Source organism: Diadema setosum, chromosome 19 (assembly GCF_964275005.1).
Source record: "Diadema setosum chromosome 19, eeDiaSeto1, whole genome shotgun sequence".
Taxonomy (NCBI): Eukaryota; Metazoa; Echinodermata; class Echinoidea; order Diadematoida; family Diadematidae; genus Diadema; species Diadema setosum.
In genome coordinates, this window is record NC_092703.1 from 7,579,564 (window position 1) to 7,600,996 (window position 21,433).

Below are 21,433 nucleotides of genomic sequence, written 5' to 3' on the forward strand. Positions count from 1 at the left end.
GGTGTATAGATTTGACTATGATACATTTACATACCAAAATAATAATAAACTAGAAATGTCGCTATGGCGACTGATGCCTCCGCCATAATGCATGATTCTCCCAATAGGTGTATAGTACAATGTCTTGACAATGTGTGATGACAGTTTCACATAACTGGCAAAATATCGAAATAACAGGTTTGTCAGAAATATCTTGAATGTTCACTTTCCACGAACTGGGTTTGCTATAATTGTCTATTAAAGAGTGCAGGTACACATATTTGGGGAATTGAAAATTTTTACTTGACTTCTGACCGACCTTATTATAAGTTTATGCATTGAGTTTAATTTTCAAGGTATGAAAAAAGAGTGTAATTACAGTACAAAATATTTTTTTTTCATTTAAACCTGACCTTTGACCCTTAACCTTTGACCTTTGACCTTCTGGCTAGACATTTCCAAGGAATCTCCATCAAGTAATACATGTACATATATCAAACACTTTTAAAACTAATAATGCAATCATTGCATATACTAGTATACATGTATGAGGAAAATACAGCAGTAACATTTTGAGGAGTTGACCTTGACCTTTGAACCCCTGACTATTGACCCATGACCCCTAAATTCCCTAGATAATCCCTGCCAGTCAGTACATGCATATGTACCATATTCCATGAAGATACATTGAACCATTTGGGAGAAAAGTGATATTGAAACATTTTCACCTAACCTTTGACCTTTTGACCTCTGACCTTATGACATGAAACTCTCTCTGGAGAATCCTTACGCAGTAGTACATGTCTACACTAAGTTTCAAGAAAATAACTGCTAGCATTGCATAGATATGGGGGAAATAGCAACATTTTTAGCATTTGACCTTGACCTTTTGACCTTTGACCTCTTGTCAATGTCACTAGAATCTACTCAACTAATTGTCCCATCATACATCATCCCTGGACCAAGTTTGGTGAAAGCTGCTTTATCCAGTTTTGAGTTATCACATAAACAGATAAATTTTAGGATTTGACCTTGATCTTTGACCTTTGACCTCTGTCCGATTTCACTGAAAAACTATTCAAGTAATTGTCCCATCATACATCATCCTCCAACAAAGTTTGGTGAAATTTGCTCCATACAGTCTTGAGTTATCGCGTAAACGGATACAATTTCATGATTTGACCTTGACCTTTGACCTTTGACCTTTAGCCGATTTCACCCAAAATCTTATCAAATCGTTGCCCCATCATACTTCATACTTGGACCAAGTTTGGTAAAATTCCAGTAAATATTACTCAAGTTATCGCGTAAACGAAAGCGGACGGACGTACGTACGGACGTACGTACGGACGTACGTACGGACGTACGTACGGACGGACGGACAACCCGAAAACATAATGCCTCCGGCACCACTTCGTGGCGGAGGCATAAAAAAAAAAAAATCGGTCGAGAAACAAGGCCAGCGTCGCACACACAAGCAGACCCTGTTAAATTCATCTTTTCATGTATAAAGACGGAACAAGCGAGGGCGCCACCACCGAAAACAATATAGGCTCTTCATTTCACTATAATGCACCTTTTTGCCAAATTTGAAGAAGATCTGATAAGAAATGTGGCTGATAGAGCACACACAAGAAATGTACATTGGCATCCAAGTCGGAACACTGAGGGCGCTGCAACCACAAACTGTTGTGTATGACCACCCATACATCTTAGCAAGTCTGAATAGAATCCGAGTAACAATCAAGTTATTGCATGAATAAGCACTTCCGCAATTTTTGACATGATCAGGGTGATCTTTGACCCTGTAAAAGGTGGAACAGTGAGGGCAGCATTATCAATAGGTGTAAGCCATAGAGCTGTGCGTATAGTTTTGACTATGATGCATTAAATACCAAATTTGAAAAAAAAAAAAAAAATCGGTCGAGAAACAAGGCCAGCGTCGCACACACAAGCAGACCCTATTAAATTTACTTTTTCATGTATAAAGACGGAACAAGCGAGAGCGTCATCACCAAAAACAAAAGGCTTCTTCGTCTTACCATAATACACCTTCATGCCAATTTGAACATGATCGAAGAAGAACGTTACTGCAACCAGTAGAGCGCTCACAAGAAAATCTCTGCGGCGGACGCGGACGCGGCGCAACGAGGCCAAATCCATAGTATCCTCCGAACTCTGTTCGGGGGATACAATTAACTTACATTATATATAGACTGTAGACACCTTATAAATACTAATAAAGCACGATACTATCTCTATATCTCTCTCACTTATGGTTAAAGCAAATGTTCTAAACAATCCCTTATAGATTTGGGCCTTCGTCTCACTCCAACTACGTCCGTCCCCCCCCCCCTTCCGTTTTGTTGCCCCTTAATGGGATGCTAGCTCCCACGTTTGGTGAAAATCGAATCTGTCAGATCTTTTTTTTTTTTAAGTGATGCTGAAAGTGTAAAAATTCTTCCTCATTCCCCGACTCCCCTTCCTCCCCAGCCCCTATTAGGGCACCCCTGGATCCGATATAATTAGACATGAAATTTCAGTCATCAATGGCTTCACAACACCATGGTATCACTCACCATTTTGGGTCCCTCCCTCCCCCCCCCCCCACTTTTTTTTTACCCCCTGGGAAAAAAAAACAACAACAACCTTGACGACGTGTAACCGCGGTAAGACCTTTGTTTTGTTTTGTTTTTGCGGCTGAAGAACAATTTTTTTTTTTTTTTTTTTTTTTTTTGCTTGTCATGTCATTAGGCGTACTGGCAGATTATTATTGTCTGGTCATGAGTTCTTAGTAGACCCTGGCCATGGGTTCTATGTCACAAATGATGACCCAACCCCAAGGACTGACCCAACTTCGTTGAAATACGAATTCATAATCAACTCCTTATGGGTCATTCTTCGCTAAGTGTATATTTCTGTGTCCCACCGGTTTACAGGTAATATGTACAAAAATAAAAGGTCATTTCATTACTTTCTGTTCTGTTTACAACTACATGATGACTTACATTAATGTAATTAAGATAACATACAAAAAAGAGGTATGAATTGTTTATCCTGACCTATTATTTTAATTTTCCCGTATCCGTGCCACTGAAAACCCCATGTCCCATACAGTGATACTACAAATAAATATCCTTATGTCGCATTTCAAAATGGAAGCATGTTGAAACGTTTTTAAATGCTTTTCTATTTCATTTCAGGCCCTACTATTAAAATATTAGCACAAGATATTCCAATACATTTTATGACTTTTTTCTTTCTTTTGAGACCAAATTTGTTGCTCCCTGGCATACCGTTTTGAAGCCACGCCCCTTTGAAAAAATTCGTCGACCCAAAGATTGCTCAAAAACGTGATCTTTGTGTACAAATCCAATGTAAATTGTGTTTTTGCAATTAATTCATATAAAAGTAAATATTTTTACTTTCAATGGCTGATAATGATTAATTTTAGCCTGATTATGCTTTAAAAAGTTTCTGCGACAGATTTTGACGAAAAAAGCAACTAAAACAAAAAGTTAAAAAACAACGAAATACATAAGAAATTCAATAAACAATAAAATACATAAGAAATAATTATGAAGCCGAATTTCTGCTTCAATGTTATTGTTGAGGATATTGAAAAGAATATGTTCACCAAAAATAAGAATTCTTGGAGCTTTATTTTTTTATTTATAGGCAAAAATTATTTTTGCTTAAATTAGCATAAATTAATTAATATAAAATACATAAATTGAAATTTGAAACATTTAACTATTCGTTAACAGTCTTGTAGATTACAATGGCTTCTACCTTAGTGCAAATTTTCGCGAGGATCGCACGATCCACGACCGAGATCTGAAGGGGGTTTCAAGTCCCTCAAAAAACCCGGTGGGATTAGGGTTAAATGAAGTCAAAATTCATCGTGATTTTCCCAATTTACGAAAGATTTTCCATTTCTGAGACACTTCTTCTTGCAATAATATGTAATGCCGAAAATATACACTTAGCGAAGAATGACCCATATACCTCGTAATTATTTCATAGGTTTTTTTTTTGTTTTGTTTTGTGTTTTTTTTTTGGCAAGATACGTAGTTCTGTCGATTCTAGCATATACTTTACAGCATCATATTATTGATCTGGCAAAACGACGTGGTCCTAAATTTAGTACATGTACTGGTATTATATTCGTACGCAGGGCAGATATTTTGTTTTTGTTTGTGTTTTTTTTTTCTGATAAAGTTCATCGTTTGGCATCACATCGAATTTACGTATCAGCATGACGCAATAAGGGGTAACCGGAGGGCCAAACCCCCAAAACTCGCTTATTTAACGAGTGAGTTGCACTCTCTCTACAAACTAAGTAGACCATACTTATTTTCAAGATTTTATTGTAACAAACAACATTCCACTGGTCTACCTCAAAAAATTTGTTGCGAAAGCCTCCAAATCCAAGATGGCGTCCAAAATGGCCGCCATATTTACTGAATTTGTTATTTGAATGATAGAATTCGACAGAAACATCAGATTTCAACAAATGTGATGTCATATGAAAGAGAATAAAATTTTCTACAAGTTGATACCAGTTTTGTTGGTTATTGTGATAACTGGATTGAGATTTTAAGGAAAAAACACTAATTTGTTGATATTTTTCTGAAAAAAGGAAAATCATGAAAATGCTTGATTCAGCACAAAATAAGAGAATGACTGAAGGATTATCTTGAAACGTTTCAGGAATTTTGTTTGACATATAATTGATATTTGGAGAAAATTAGGGGTCAGTACCGCTTTTTGTTCGGGAGTAATAATGTCTCAAACTTGAAAACTCACGTTGTAAAAATGGGCACTTTAGTTGTGACAAGACATTGCAGGTCATAAAACAAGTCTGCGCGCGTTAGACTACTACACGCACCACTGGCACTGGCGCGTGTAGAAGTGCCAGTGGTGCTTGTAGTAGTCTTGGCAAACGCAGACTCATGCATTGACAAACAAGGGTTTGTGCCTGCAAACTAACTTTTCATACCAAGTGGTAGCTTAGGTGACGCTGATCGCTATTATTTCAAAGTGGATTGTTCTGAAGCAGATGAGATGAAGCAAAAATTTCTTTCAAATAGAGGTAGAAGCTTGAAACAACCTGGCTTTAGAAAGTTTCTAACAAAATTTGGATCAATCACTCAATAAAAAAATCAAGATTGCAGGCCATCAAAGCTGACATAGTGTGTTTCGCCAGAGTAAATGTATCATTTCGATTTTGATATAATTTTGTCTGTTTTGCTTATATGGTTTGTTTATATGGTTTTTATATAAATTTGAAAATTGTAATGCTATTTCAAACCATCTTAGGTTTTTATGGAGACATTGTTCAGAATGCACCGTAAATATTTCTCTAAAAAGTTTTAAAAAAAAAATTAAATTAAAAATGTTTACGAAAACCATGTAGAAATTAACATCTTTCCCATATAATCAATATTTGGAGAAAATTAGAGGTCAGTATTGTATTTGGTTCAGGAGTTGTAATGTCTCAAACTTGAAATCTCATTTTACATAATATCATGTTTTTACACGCATCTGTTTCCAAAGATGTCACAGAGGGTCAAATCCAAGTTTGTGCTTACTTTTCGAGTTCCACTCTCTCTATGAATAAGACCATACATAAAGTTACTAAGCGTACTAAGCAATGTTTCGTAATTACACCTCAGTAGATTTGTTACAAAAACCTCCAAAGTACAGATACGGTCCAATAGGGTCGCCATTTTTATTGATTTAACATTTCTATTGATAGAGACATCGGATTGCAGAAACTTTGATGTCATGTGAAGGAGAGTATAAAAGCTTCCTAAAAGTTGATACCACTTTAGCTGTGTATTGTGATAAATGGGGGGAGGGGGAGGAAATTCATAATTTTATATTGTTTTGAAGAAAGAATGAAATGTAAAAATGCATGATTTAGTATTTATCAAAGAAGAACCGAATAATTATTTTGAAACCTGCAATTGTGACTGAGATCTACTGAGAGGAGACATAATTCATATTTATGGAATTACAAGCAATATCATACACTGTTTACATGTTAATATCTAAAACTTGAAAAAAGATATATCTATGCATTATAAATTTTGCATACAATGTGTTTACATGGTCACATGTATACATGGTCACATGTAATACTGTAATGGTCTATTGACTTATAAGTGCCTGCAAACTATCTTTTCATGCCAAGTGGACAGGTAGGTGACACTGGTCGCTATTACTGTAGCATTTCATGGTAGATTGTCCTGAGGCAGATAAGATTGAACATTGAACAAAAAGTATTTTCCAAAAAGAGATAGGAGCTTGGAATTTGGCACAAATTTTGCCAATGTGTCATATTTAGCGACAAAAATAGTATAAGCACAAAATTCAAGATGGCAGTAATTGATTGAGGTTGTCGTTCAAGGCATTATTTACCATAAGTGCACGTAAAACCAAAACCCACCTTTTCAATAGTTAATTCCTAAAACTAGTTCTAAACTGTGAGTTAGGGATAGAACAACTAAAATCAGTATAATCATTGCAAACATTATTAGATATACTAAATAGATCTGATAAGAATGGGGTTTTTTTATACTTAGCTGTCAACAGTTATCATGGTTAATGGTTTCTTGTAAAGAAATGGTGATATCTTCGTATGATTTAGTCTTTATTTTAATTTTTATACATGGTAGAATGTTTTGTGATACAACCAACCTGCACATATAAATCGAATGTGATACATTATGTGTGTTGCGTCAAAGTTGAATCTCAACTTATTATCTTATATTGCTGTCTATTATATGTTTCTATACATCCGAACGATATTGTATAGTGTAAACCATATTGAGGGTCTTTTTTTTTGGGGGGGGGGGGTGGAACTCATTTCAGTGGAACTCATTTTGGGTAAGGCCCAATCTTTGATGAAAAAGAAATGCTTCTGTATCAAAGATATGCTTTTTTTTTTACTTGTATGCTACTCTGCTGTTGCAGAAACGTGAATAATGATGGTACTATGTGTAATAATGTCCGTAGATCCTTGTCCTTGAAAGCCCTTCTGATCCCCCCCCCCCCCCCGGAAAATCCGACATGGCGGCAATTTCTCAAATTTGCCTTTAAATATCTTGTGCAAAATCATTTTTCAGTATATTTTTCGAATAAAACTGTCCAAATGCATTTTTCGTGCTGTATATTCACATTTACAAATAAGCATGCTGAAACTGTATTTACTGTTATAAGATTTTTCTTACATTGTTTTTAGGCTGATTTCATGTTGGTTATAGTGTCACAATTATTGATCTGAACTTAGGCCATTTCATGCTTTCCCATAGTAGATATCAGAATCACTCGAGAGTGAAAATGTTCATTTTCATTCATTTTAGAGTGACCTCAGGGATCACTCGAAGAATGACGAGTGTTCCCTGAGGTCACTCTAGAATGAGTGAAAATGAACATTTTCATTCAAAATTCACTCCAATTTCACTCTAAATTCACTGTTTTCTGTTATTCACTCCTTCAAAAGTGAATACTTCCACTCTATTTTTTCTCTTTTTTGGAGAGTAGAATATCACTGGTCTTAAAAATGTCTCCATAAAAACCTAAGACAGTTTGAAATAGCATTACAATGTTTGAAATATGTAAAAACATATAAATAGATAGTACAACAGACAAAATTTTATGAAAATCATGATAGTACATTTAATTTGGCGCAATAAACTATGTCAACTTTGATGGCTGTCATCTTGATTTTTTTTTTTTTTTTGTGGTTGATCTGAATTCTGCCTTAAAGGACAAGTCCACCTTCATATACATAAGGATTGAGAGAATGCAGCAATACTAGTAGAACACATCAGTGAAAGTTTGACTTTACTTTTTAAATAAAGTGCACATTTCTTCTACTTGCGACTGACGTATGTTAATGGTAATATTATTCCCCCTGCCTTCTGAAAGAGAGAAGTCATGTGTTCTTTTGTTATGCGAGAAAAATGGAAATATGTTGAATTTTCTTTATTCTTTCTTTATATCGTTGTACTCATGTGACATCACAAGCTATAGTAGTCTTTCCATCCAGCCATGACTAAGTAGAAACTTTTCAACAGATTGTCTGATTTTGCTCAAACTCTCACTGATGTGTTCTACTAATATTGCTGCATTCACTGAACCCGCATGTCTATGAGGGAAAACTTGTCCTTTAAACTATCTATAACAAGATTGGTGCCAAGTTTCAAGCTACTACCTCTATTTGAAAAAAAAATTGCTTTATCTCATTTGCTTCAGAACAATCTACTTTGAAATAATAGCGACCAGCGTCACCTGAGCTACCACTTGGTACGAAAAGTTAGTTTGCAGGCACAAACCCTTGTTTGTCAAAGCATGAGTCTGCGTTTGCCAAGACTACTACATGCACCACTGGCACTGCTACACGCGCCAGTGCTAGTGGTGCGTGTAGTAGTCTTGACACGCGCAGACTTGTTTTATGACCAACAAGGTCTTGTCACAACTAAAGTGCCCATTTTTACAAAGTGAGTTTTCAAGTTTGAGACATTATTACTCCTGAAAAAAAAAGTGGTACTGACCCCTAATTTTCTCCAAATATTAATTATATGTCAAACAAAATTCCTGAAACGTTTCAAGATAATCCTTCAGTCATTCTCTGATTTATGCCGAATCAAGCATTTTCATGATTTTCCTTTTTTCAGAAAAATATCAAAAAATTAGTGTTTTTTCCTTAAAATCTCAATCCAGTTATCACAATAACCCACAAAAATAGTATCAACTTGTAGAAAAGTTTATTTTCTTTCATATGACATCATATTTGTTGAAATCTGATGTTTCTGTCGAATTCTATCATTCAAATAACAAATTCAGTAAATATGGCGGCCATTTTGGACGCCATCTTGGATTTGGAGGCTTTCGCAACAAATTTTTTGAGGTAGACCAGTGGAATGTTGTTTGTTACAATAAAAACTTGAAAATAAGCATGGTCTACTTAGTTTGTAGAGAGAGTGCAACTCGACCTCTGTTTTAAGGTTTTGGCCCCCCGGTTAGGGAGACAAGAACGTCCAACGCACTCGTCTCGATCAAACGTCCGCTCATGATCCGCAAATCTGAACCTTGTACATACCTGTCGTAGAGGGCTAGGGCCTGTCCCTGTGTCGCGTCGGTGTGTGTGTAAAAACCCAAGACGGTCTAATGATTCACTAACGAGGTACATGTATTTATGGTCATGGTAGGCCTACACATTGTAACAAATTATTGCTCCTTCCTGATCCTGAGTCCCACACCCGATCTTTGATGTGTACTGTATAGGCTACTACTACTTTAAACGTTAAGAGGGGCCCCCATCCCCCATTCATCAGGAATCCATCATCAGCAGAAGATGTGAAAGTACCACGGCACGCGTTGATAAAATGTGAGTTCCCTGATTATTATCAAACTAGATCGTCTATTAAAGTATTATTACTGTCCTAGACTAAGTAGAATTTTTAGTAGAGTAGTGTAGGCCTAACACACGCCTACATAGGCTAGAGTAGCAGTGTAAAAAGGTCTTTAAAAGCAGTATAACTGCGACTAACCCGGCCCCGGGGCGCAGCTTCTTGTACGGTACACAGTTTTATACCGAACGCAAAGTGTAACACTAACGTTAACAGGATAACGGTGTGTGTACTAAGGGCAAGGCCAGGAGCGCCCCGGCCCGGGGTTACCGGTGAGCAATGGCAGTGTATCACGAACAAGTCTTTCCCTGAATAAGTGGGTAGGTCCTAAACAGGCTAGGTCCCTAATTTTTCATGATAATGTTATATTAATATCAATGCCCCTGATCTTAGGGTAAATGTATTCTGTAACAGTAAAATTTCTTATTGAGATAGTAGAGATCTAAGGGTTAGGCTTGTGCTGCGCGCAATAATGTGTTACTGGCTAAGGCCCTATAAAGGCGGTTATATCACCAAAAATTACCGCACAGCATACAAATTAGACAGAAAGGTCCGTCTGTCCGGAAAAGGAGTCTTTTATTTTTTTGACGTTGTCACTCTCCTCCGGATCCCTGAAGCCAGACACAGTCTCCGTGGAACATATCCCTGACTGACGACCAGATACAGACTGATCTTTCGCCCTTTCGGTCAATATAGGGTGGGACATCCTATTACCGGACGCTTTTCTTCGTGGCTTTGAATTCCGTACTCAGAGGATGAAATTTCGGCTAAAAATAACACCACTTATTCTCAGACTCTTGTAACTTACGGATTCAGTCAACCTATGTCAATTTTTTGTTCCAATTTTAAGAAAATATGCTTCAAACATACCCCTCTAAAAATGTTGTCCTTTTGCGCGGTGCTAAATCGCATTGTATTACCGGACACGATTTTCGCAATGAAATAATCGACATCTTTCGCACCTAATCCTTGCACAAGAATCACAATTTATCCCACAAATCATCGTACACATTATCACTGAGCGGATGACAAAGAAAAAATTGGCAAATGAGGCTAAAATTTCGTATTTTACGGTAAAATGTCTGTCTTGAACATTTCGAACAGTTCACAGAATAAAACCTTGTGAAAAAATCGACAACTGGTTAAACTCTACTTCTAGTTTACATGCTTTGTCTATGGGAGCTGCACGCGCGGGTGATGAGTTGCGGGCCCCTTAGCGCACAACTATTCCGCATCGTTCGCGTTTGAGGACGATAGCTACAAATTTCCGATATCGATCAGTGAACTTTTGGTTCTATTGGAATCTTCAGCATTTTTCCTGTATGTGAGTGGGATTTCATAGAATTTCAGTCGCGAAATGTGATTCAAACATGCATAAATATTAGCTATCTCAAGGTGCGGGTCACTCAACTATAAATTTGAGGTAAAATGTGAATTTTTTCGTGTTTTTACATTTTTATGTGGCGTTTTTTGCGATTTCGGTCCACACAAAGTTCTGTGAGGATAATCTATGAAGTCTTGCGCGTACAGAATGTCATTAGTACGCAAAAATGTGCGTGTCCGGTAATACCATGCATCCGGTATTATACCATGCTTGCCCCTACAAATTTATATACTTTGCCCTGAGAGTTTCTTGTTTAAGGGGATGGCTAGTATTAAAATTACTTGAATATGAGACCATTTGGAAGCAAATAGTTTTCACACAACAATAGATATATAATGTACTCTTAAATGAATCCCACAAGAATTGGAACAATCATCCTCCAGGCTCCAGCATTCCCACTGATTCCCACTGATCAGTTACTAGCCATCCCCTTTAAAAGTATGGGCAGAGGTGACTCCAAGTCCAAAAAGAATTGGCCTAACGTTACTCACTGAGGGGCGCAGCCCCAAAGTGAATAATTGTTTTGCTGGAGGCATCGAGGCTTTGAACAAGAAACTTGAAATTAGGCAAAGTATATTTGTTTTATATGTTGGATCAAAAATTTAAACAAAAGAAGGGCAAATAGGGGGAAATGCAAAGCGAGAAGTCGTATGGTGGATGCAATGTTGTGAAGGGATCCTACATTGACCAGTGCAGGATGTCAGAACTGCTTTGTGATGTTTGTTAAAAATGTTACATTTGACAGGCGTGATGCCCAGCTCGAAGCAATGCGCAATGTCAGAATTGTGTTTATGACATCACAATTGTTTTGTTAGAAATTGACACATTTCACAGAATGATGGTACGAGCAGTGTGCAATGTCGCTTCGTGGTGTCACAATCATTTTGTCAGAAATAGTTACAAGAGTAACAGTATGGCGCTGAAGTGCACGATGTCAGAATTGCTTTGTGATGTCACAGTTGTTTTGTTTTTTTTTTTTTACATTATAGAGAGTGAAGGGTACAAAGCTGCGCACAATTTCAGAATTGCTTTGTGACATCATTTTGCAAATAGTATAGACTATTTGCAAAATGTCATAGAAGTGACGTCATATTGCAAATAGTACTTTATGGAGTGTCAACTTTCTGACATAGCTGAAAATACCTATAATCACGTGAAGCTCTTTCAACCAATTACTAGAGTATAGAGGCTACATTTCTTATTCAAAATATAATATCGTTTATTGCGTGTGTCACACTACCCCCATTCATGCACTTTACACGCATGTGCGTGTGCGCACCGAATAAGTGGGGTAATTTTTTCACGATAATGCCATGTTATGTTACCTATCCAAACTGATGACGTGATGAGTACCAGGTAGTGTTCATTATAGCAACGCTGCACACTTACACTGGTCCGACGGTCCGAGACCAGTAAATATCACTGTCAGGCCAGTAACTTTTTCAGGAATTTACCCGTAAAAGATGGAAGAACTGGGTACCTACTAGTTGCAGAAATGAGTTAGTGTACAGCTCTGTCTATAGGTATAGTAGAGTTCAAATTTTAGATTGGTGTAAACTTGGAAACACAAGAAATGCTATGCCACAGCCAGTGCACAGTACCCACATGGCCAGGGGGGTGGGGGTAGACCTTATTCCTTTTGCTTTTGTATAGCGTTTGAGCAATCCTCAGAACTGGAGTAGAAAAGTATGAACTAGAACAGTGCTTTTCACAATTTACAACTAAAAACAGTGCTCAAGCTCTTCACTGTAGAAAGGGGACAACATCTTCCACACCCTCCCGCTACTCGGTTGCTTCCTTGAGCGGCAATAACATGCCTCATGAACCTATAATCTTAAAATCACAACTAGCAGCTCTCTGACCATGCCAACTTTGCTATGTAAGTGCTTGTTTGTGATGGGATATATTTGTGTGTGAGTGTGTGTGTGTGTGCAGGAAATTTATATCATGGTATACACTGTACTTACATGAAGAGCTTGCTTTGAATTTGATCACAGTATCTTATAAATCTTTGAAGATTGGATCTGCTGTAACTTATAGGGCCTACACACAATTTTCAAGCAAGTGACCTCGTAAACGACGAAGGACAGTGTAGAATTATAGATAGCTGATTATGCATAATGATGTTTGGATGTGTATTGTGTTTATTTTCTCTGTTTTCCCAAACAGAACGTGAAAGGACAACGATGGCAAATGTCGTTCAAGAGCTTGAAGGTGAACCATCTATCTGGGATAATTTTTAACAATTCTTAAAGAGCATTTTTATTATTATTATATAGCAGGCACTCCCATAAGAATGTTGGAAATGGTAGGACAGCATGAAACTTGGGCATGCAAAGCAATATTTCTTTCTATGCTTTTATAATGGTAAGTAGTGAACACTATTTCTTCCCTTGATGCCCCCTGCTTCATGCTTGATGTCATCTAAAGTAAAGTCTTCCTTCTCGCCAATCCCCATGTCTGACATTTCTTAGTCATCTTTCCTTTGTAGTCATGTTTTGGTACATAAAGGAGATTAAATTGCAAGAGGGTGCATTGTGGGCCAGAAATAGATTTCAGATTCTAGATTGAATGCAGGTGCAAGTCAAAGTGAGGTCATTACTTTCTTGTTATTGTTATTATTGACTTGTGTTCAAATGCCTAATCTTGTGCTTTCTTGACTGTGTGGCCAGCTTCTCATACTGTTCCTGTATTTTGGTGCTAGGAAATGAATAGAACAGTTTAAACATGTGGATAATTCACTGATGCCAAAATCAGAAAATCATTGCCTGAAGACTTTGTATCGCTTTTGTATTTACATTAAATGCATGGGTCACTGATTTTGACTTTTTATTCAGTTGAGGTATGAAGCATTGTCTTTGTTACATCATGTAAAACCAGGTCTTGTTGATGAGCTGTGCAAAGAGGATGAAGAGGAGAGGTGTGATGTCATCGCCAATCAGCTGATGGACCTGTCTCACTCTCTACACAGCCTGGGTGGGGAAGTCCTGGACCGACTGGTGAAAGAAAAGGGCTCTCAGGTTAGCTCCATTGTTCAACAATCTTCAAGCCACTGTCTGCATTGACCACGCAGATGGGGTCAATATATAAGCTTGTGTCAAATATGTTAAGTATGTGTTTCTGTTAACTTTTTTTTTTATTCACAAAGGTGGTTAAAATTAAAACCATGTTTGTTTGTTTTTTCATTTGTAAATCTTCACTGTGGTTCCTTGACACATCACTGACGAAATACTCGCCTGGCTAAGCTCTTCAAAAAAGAGGCAGGTGATTTTATGCAGTATAGCTGGTGCCTTCTTTCTCAAAGAACTATCCCAATAATCATTTGCCATTTGAATTATCACAGGCAAGTGGCCTTATACCATCCAGAGTATCACTTTTTTAAATCATGCATTCACCCATAACTTGTATGCAACTTAAGCTTTGTAAGGCAAGCAATTCAAATCAGTAATTTTTCCAATGTCCAAAATCCCTTCATTAGTCAGTCTGTCAACCCATCAATCAGTCAGATCATTAATGAGCCATGCACTCATCAATCAAGCCACCATATTACTATTGCATTATATTCCCATCAACCACCTAATCAGTCTGTGTGTGAATGATCAAAGGTAAGACACATAACAGATGGATTTTAACCCGATGAGGACGAGTCCCGAGTATACTCGTGCAGGGGCTTTCAGAAATGTGTGCTGTAGCAAAATTAGTCCGTCCTCGAAAGGTTAATTTTGTCGAGATGTTGCAATTAACACTAAAAGTGCTGCAGTATATTCATATGATGTGATTGAATCATACATGACCACCATGCTTATTAATTCTGTTTTATCTTCAGATGGAGCAGTGCGCCCTCACTCTGTGGAACATTGCCGTAGCCAAGAAGTCTGGCACAAGCATCACTGACATCCTCAACGCAAAATGTGAGTGAGGAATATTAACGATATGTACTTACAAGTTGATTGGATGATATGGCTGAGTCAGTATGAAGTTTGATAGGTGCATCTCATTTGAGTAAGGTTTAGTTGCTGTTGTTTTTTTTTTTTTTCAGCTTAAAAAAATATAAAAAAAACCCTTTTGTTCTGAAGGTGCAATCAATCAGTTGCAAAGACACATTGTGTTTTCGGGTTTTCATTGGCTTGTCCAGTTATCATAATTATTATTAGTTTTATGAGTATTGGTATTGTCACTGTTATCATTATCATCACTTCTATCATGACCACTGTCAGTGTAAAATTTGGTCTCTGTCACGTCGGTAAATTAAAATTTTAACCAAATAATATTTAACACCTGGTGCGCAGTTAAAAAAAAAAAAAAAAAAAAAAATGGCAGGATGATCAAAGCAATCAGATTGTTGTTTTTTTTTCACATCTGTGATACCACTAAGGGACTGGCCATAAATACTGACTTGTAGTTCCAGTGGAGTCTGCAAAGCATGTGATCCAAACGAGCACTTGCAGTCTCAGAACACAAATTCTCTCACATAAATGTGAATGAATATTTCCACTTTCAAGACATAGCATATCTAATGGCCTTGATATAGATATTTGTCTCTCTCTACATAGAACTGCTAAACTGAAAATAAGAAAGGTGCTTTTTCAAAGATATTGTCCTGTGTAAGTCATCGCCCTCCTCCTCAAGCTCAGGAACAACTTCCAGTGGTGATATCAGGCTTAAACTAGTGGTAGCCACTCCCAGGTTGGTCACAACCTTGTGTGTAACCAACTGCAATGTATTGTGTCATATTGCAGTGCGCCATCTTGCAAGCAACCTTGCCTTCACAAGTGGATTATCAGCTGACAACTTCACTGTGCAGAAAAGGCATGTAATGGTAAGCAAATTGTTCAAGGTAGTACCTATTTTACATGTGATACTCTGATTGTAAGTGCATTGCTAAATAATCACCCTCATTTTGTGTGTCAATCAAAGCATTTATCATTACACTATTAACAGAGTGAATGTCAGTAATTTTGGACCAATTGCTTTCTACCAACAACCATGATATATCATCAAGATGGTTACTGCCAAGCTCATTGGGTCAATGCTATAAATCTATGTGAGCTCACTTTGGCTTGTATCTGCATATTTCATTTCTTATTCACTTGAAAATAAATGTATGATTGTATGTAACGTCCTCCTCCCCCCTCTCCCCCCCCCCCCAAAAAAAATATATATATATAATTATTATGTACAAATTACAAAAATCAAACATAGAGATAAAAACATGTGGATCACAGGAAGGTTAAAACCATTGATTTGTAGAGAAATATACATGTCAACCACATTACTTTAGCAATGCAGTGACTACCTGTAGAAGCTAATTGTATGTTGTGGTTGTTGCTGTTGTTAAAATGTTCTTTATTTACCCATTTTCACAGATGGCAAGTAAAGCTGCTAGTGCCTGGCTAGGTAGGCTCTTATATGTGTAATACCTTTTCTTACAGCTGCTGCTTTGGAATTCTTGATTTAAAGAAAAAGGAGCCTAAGACACTGCCATTCAAACACAAATATTTGTTATGAAATTGTGTTATGTATGTGTTTTTTTTTTCTTCCAAATGAATTATTCCTTGATATCCCAAAGTAGAAATCTAGAGATATTTCAATAGATTGTTTAACTTGTTACATGTAGTGTCCAAAATCACACTGGTAGATATAGTCCTTATCATGTTTTCTTTAGCTGATGAATTGCATTTCCAGAATATGCAGAGTGAATATAATGCCACACTGTTTTAAATGGTGTTGCTCAGTTACAGAGTTACTTTATATTGCTCAGCATAAAGATGGTGTATTGGAGTCATTTGTGAGAGCCAAGCTCTATAGTGAGCCTCCCTCTATATAATCTAGCTAGTTTGGCGAGGGAAATCAGAAAGTGTTGTTTCCTGTACTACAGAGACATTGATAAATTCAGCCAATTATGATTTTGAGTTACTTTGCCAAAACATGTTGAAGAAATGATGGAAAGAAAGTTTAAACCAAAAATCTCACAACTTACTTGTTTAGCGGTGGTGGCCTGCGACCGACATCCATCGACCTTCGGAGCCTATTGATGGTTACCGGGAATTGGTGGTCACGTGACCTCGCCTACTGGGGCGCGAGTCACGTGACAAGATGAGGTGGTCGTAGGTCCTGGGTAGGTGGTGGCGTCCCTGGTCCTTGTTCAGGTCACTTTTAGTTCTCCTTATGTTGATGGCCTCCTTGACTCCTCGCTTGTACCAATTATCCTCTCTGTCCAGTACTTTCACTCCATCCCAATCAATGTCATGGAATGAAGCGTGCGCGCCGACCGGTGATGAGGGTCGGGCATGTTCGTCCAGACGAGTTTTGAGGGGTCGGGCACTCTCCCCTACATATGTTGATGAACATTCTCTACATGGTACCTGGTATATGACACCACATTTGTCAAGTTTGTTTGCTTTGTCCTTGGGTGCTACCAGGAGTGATCTTAGTGTGTTTTGTGGCTTCACATATGTGCTTATGCCATGAGATCTAAATAGTCTCTGAAGAGACTCAGTGACACCCGCTACATAGGGAATGCCGACATTGCCTTTGGATGGAACGATGTTACGTCTGGGAATCCTGTTGTCGTCGCGCGACTTATTCCTGGCTACTGTGTTCCAAGTCCACCCCTGGTACCCACACACAGCGAGTGATTTGCGGATTTTGTTGATTTCCTGTTGTCGGTCTTCCTCCTTAGACACAATGGTGTGTGCTCGGTCATTTAATGTCCTAATTACCCCTAATTTGTGTTGGAGGGGGTGATGAGAAGTGAAGTTCAGGTATTGTTCTGTGTGGGTGGGCTTGCGATAGACCGAAAAGCTCAAGCGGCCTTCCTGATTCCGTGAGATGAGTACATCCAACACCGGAATTTGTCCATTTTCTTCACGTTCCATGGTAAACTTGATGGAAGAATGCTGTGAGTTGATGTGGTCGGTGAACTGGTCAATTTGATCTTTCTTTATGACAACAATTGTATCGTCCACATAACGACCCCAAAATTTGGGGGGGGGACAGGATACGATTTGAGTGCCTTCGATTCAAAGTCTTCCATGAATAGATTGGCAGTGATGGGAGACACCGGAGAGCCCATGGCTGCACCCTCCAGTTGCTGGTAAAATTCACCATCGTATTGGAAGTATGTGGTGGTGAGACAGTATTCCAATAAGTTCATAATTTGCTCGACCGATAACTCCGTGCGATCCATCAGCGAGGTATCATTGCGCAAACGTTCCTTTATAATGGACAGTGATTCCTTCACCGGAGTACAAGTGAACAGGGCTGTTACGTCATAACTCACCATGACCTCATCTTGGTCGAGTACGAGATCAGAAAGTTTGTTCACTAAGTCCTTACTGTTTTGAAGATGGTAGTCTGACTGTCCAACCAGCGGCGAGATAATATCCGCGACAAATCTGGCAATATCGTATGAGATGGCACCCCTACATGCAACAATAGGGCGGAGGGGGCAAGTCGGTTTATGGACTTTGGGAAGACCATAGAACTTGGGAACCTCCTCACAAGTAGGATATAATTGTCTGTATTTGATGTCAGTCATAGCACCACTCTGTTTCACACTTTGCAAGATCTTAATCAGTTTTGTTTTGTACTTCGAGGTAGGATTAGACTTCATTTTCTTGTAAGTTTTCTCATCACTAAGCAACTCAGAGGCCTTATCTTTGTAGTCAGTAGTGTTGAGGACTACAACAGCTCTACCCTTGAAAGAAATCCCTTTATTCTTGATTTATGATCTGTGATACATCACAAGGAGAGCTACTCTCGATATTTACCTCTGGAAGTCAAAATGGGTATTCCATAAGATTTTATCTGTTTGTATCACATCTGTCTCTGTAGATTGTGACCAGCTACCAATGGCAGAGCAGTGCCTAACTCTGGCATTGGAAGTAAGTGTTTTTAGACTGCAATAAACAGTTTTGCAATACAATATAGCTACATTTCAGTCTCCTATATATTACAAGTGATGTCTGGAAGTAGTCTTAAAATAAATACACATTTTGACAGTGCACTCCCATTATGATGAATTGTTGGGACTAGCCTTTTTTCTTTTGTTATATCAAAATGTTGTTATATCCTAACAGTAATGTATAGAAAATAATTATGTGGATGATAATTTGGTGCCTTAATTCTAATTTTGTTGTAAGGAAAATGCCATTATAGCTATATTTGTTATAACATGAATGCCTTGTAATGAATGTATGTCCAAATACATGGTGCTCACAGGGACTAGACAAACTGAAGAGGCACATTCAGACAGCGGGTGACTCTGGTCTATCAATGGCTGAGAGTGCCTGGATGGCAGAAAAAAAGAAAGGAGTGGACAGAGAGGCATTCAAGATTTACTGCTACAAGGCCAAGGTGGTAAGTTAACGAGAAGGGTGTGAAGTGATGATTAGCAGGTGAAAAATTTTATCCAGACATTACAAGCCAATTTGAATTACATGTCAGTCAATGAAATGAAAAACAAATGCATGAAGAAGAAAATTACCCAAATTCATAAAATTCTTCCATTGAGATTTTTTCATTGCAACTGATTGACAAATTGCCCTACATCGACGTAAATTTTTTTATCATGGCTACTTCTCAAACACTGATCAATTCAGTGCTTTTAATATTTACATCGATGTAGGGCAATTTGTCAATCAGTTTCAAAGAATATTACTGTTCATCTGCTGTCTTGGAAAATTAATGTACAAAGTTTATTTATTTCCATTTATGATGTTTAACTTTACCTGAGTCTGAACTTGCTCCTATGGCTGTGGCATGAATATCCTAGAATCTACCCATCATGCCTGATGTATTGTTTGTTGAATATTCTCGGTATGAAATAGCTTGTGAATCAAAAGTGTGTGGATACCGCTAAAAGACTGAATTTCATTAAATGAACAGCATACACATGCAAAGAGAAAGGATGAAACTTATTCCAAAAAAAAAAAAAAATGAGTGGTTGAAGTAAAAAAGAAGAACAGTCTGAAAAGTGTTGGTTCTGTTTATTGGCTATCAAATTTGATTAACATAGTTTGTGGCCCAGAAAATGCGTGTTCTTGTTCTGGGAAATTTTTCTTTCCTTCCATAGTCTTTGCATGAGTGTAAAAGATATTTTGCAATATTTCATATCATGCAAATTTGTCTTTGCCTTTTGCCTCTGGCACTATAGTCAGAGGCATTGTCTTCACACATTCCACATATCCATCCATCCATCCATTCATCTGTCCCATCAATCTATCCATCCATCTGCCCATGTGACTCTATACCGTATTTTCGTTTTTTTAATTGAATTGCAAGGTCTTTATCAAAAATACGACTGGAGACCAAAGATCAAATTGCACAGATTTACATTATACAAAAGTGTAAATTGACATAAAAGGAATAATTTCATATACAGTTGAACCTCTATTATCCGGCCTCCCTTTATCCGGATCTCTCTATTATCCGGACGCAATCTCGCCGTGATTTTTTTATCTTTTTTTAATAACAACGGGAGGAAACATACATGAATTACATATGCTTGATACATTTCTTAATAATTATTTAGGTAAATCATCCCAAGAATTTATAAAAGAAAATGATTTCCGCTTGCAAACACGAACCTCTATTTTGGGGTCTGTTACTGAGTGTAACAATGAAAAGGTCGCAGTATACACATTACTACATGTGGTACTACAATGGGCTACATCAGTACATGTGTATGTGTATGTACCATAGAGCTCTATTATACGGTGTGTATAAAGCATTGAGTCTCCCGTATCCGGCCAAATCCCTTATCCGGATGAGCCCCGGTCCCGACTTGTCCGGATACGAAAGGTTCAACTGTACATAGATTGAAATTTGTCGTCCTTTTCCCCCTACAGTCTGTGGCACAAGAAGATCACAGTCAAGGCTTGGAGTGGATAGAGAAAGCCACAGCTCTCCTGTCAACTTTGACCACCGAGGTAAAATGGTCCAATATAATTTTGTCTGTACCACCTTCAAGGGTGTGTACAGTTCTGGTCGAGGTGAAGATTTAGCTTTTAACGTTTTGTGAGATATTCACAAACCACTCTATTAGATGTCAAAGAGCATGCAGTTCTAAGGGGTATCAAAAGTTTATTCGATGAAAATCGGTTTTGAAATGGCTGAGATATCCAATATCAAAGTGAAACAAAGAGATACTAATAAAGTTGGGGCCTGTCGCCTTTTATTATTAACACTTTTTTGGATATCTCAGCCATTTGAAAACCAATTTTCATCAAATAAACGTTGAATCCTTCTTAAAATTACATGCTCTTTCATATTATCATAAGAGGCTTTTCATTATCTCACTTAGGAATGTTCAAAACATGAATCCCTACCTCAACCAGTACTGTACAGTCCCTTTCAGAGAACTCATTGCAATTTCTGTCCACACATCTACCCTCCATTCCTTCACAATTTCTCATTATGGATATATTCCTATGCCCATGTACATCTACTGCTTCATAACAATCCACAATATCTACCCCCCCCCCAGTTGTTTTCAATAGTCATGTCGCCATGTATTTCATGTTGCACACTTTATGTAGTATATTTTCTGTATTTCCCTTTTAATCAGTGCTATATTACCTCCCTTTCCTGACTTTTCAGAATATCGTTTTCAATGTCCATCAGAATATGAAGAAGTCGGTAAAAA

The 21,433-nt window shown here is 37.7% G+C and overlaps 1 protein-coding gene across 1 annotated transcript in view; it reads left to right on the forward strand.

Moving 5' to 3' along the window:
• LOC140242581 (testis-expressed protein 11-like) overlaps positions 1 to 21,433 on the forward strand; it is a 153,220-nt gene that overhangs the window by 104,785 nt on the left and 27,002 nt on the right. Inside the window, exons 3-9 of the mRNA XM_072322326.1 lie at positions 13,666 to 13,805; positions 14,612 to 14,696; positions 15,525 to 15,604; positions 16,152 to 16,182; positions 18,622 to 18,671; positions 19,009 to 19,146; positions 20,637 to 20,717. Of these exons, the coding sequence (XP_072178427.1) occupies positions 13,666 to 13,805; positions 14,612 to 14,696; positions 15,525 to 15,604; positions 16,152 to 16,182; positions 18,622 to 18,671; positions 19,009 to 19,146; positions 20,637 to 20,717 (605 nt within the window). The remainder of the gene's footprint in view (positions 1 to 13,665; positions 13,806 to 14,611; positions 14,697 to 15,524; positions 15,605 to 16,151; positions 16,183 to 18,621; positions 18,672 to 19,008; positions 19,147 to 20,636; positions 20,718 to 21,433) is intronic.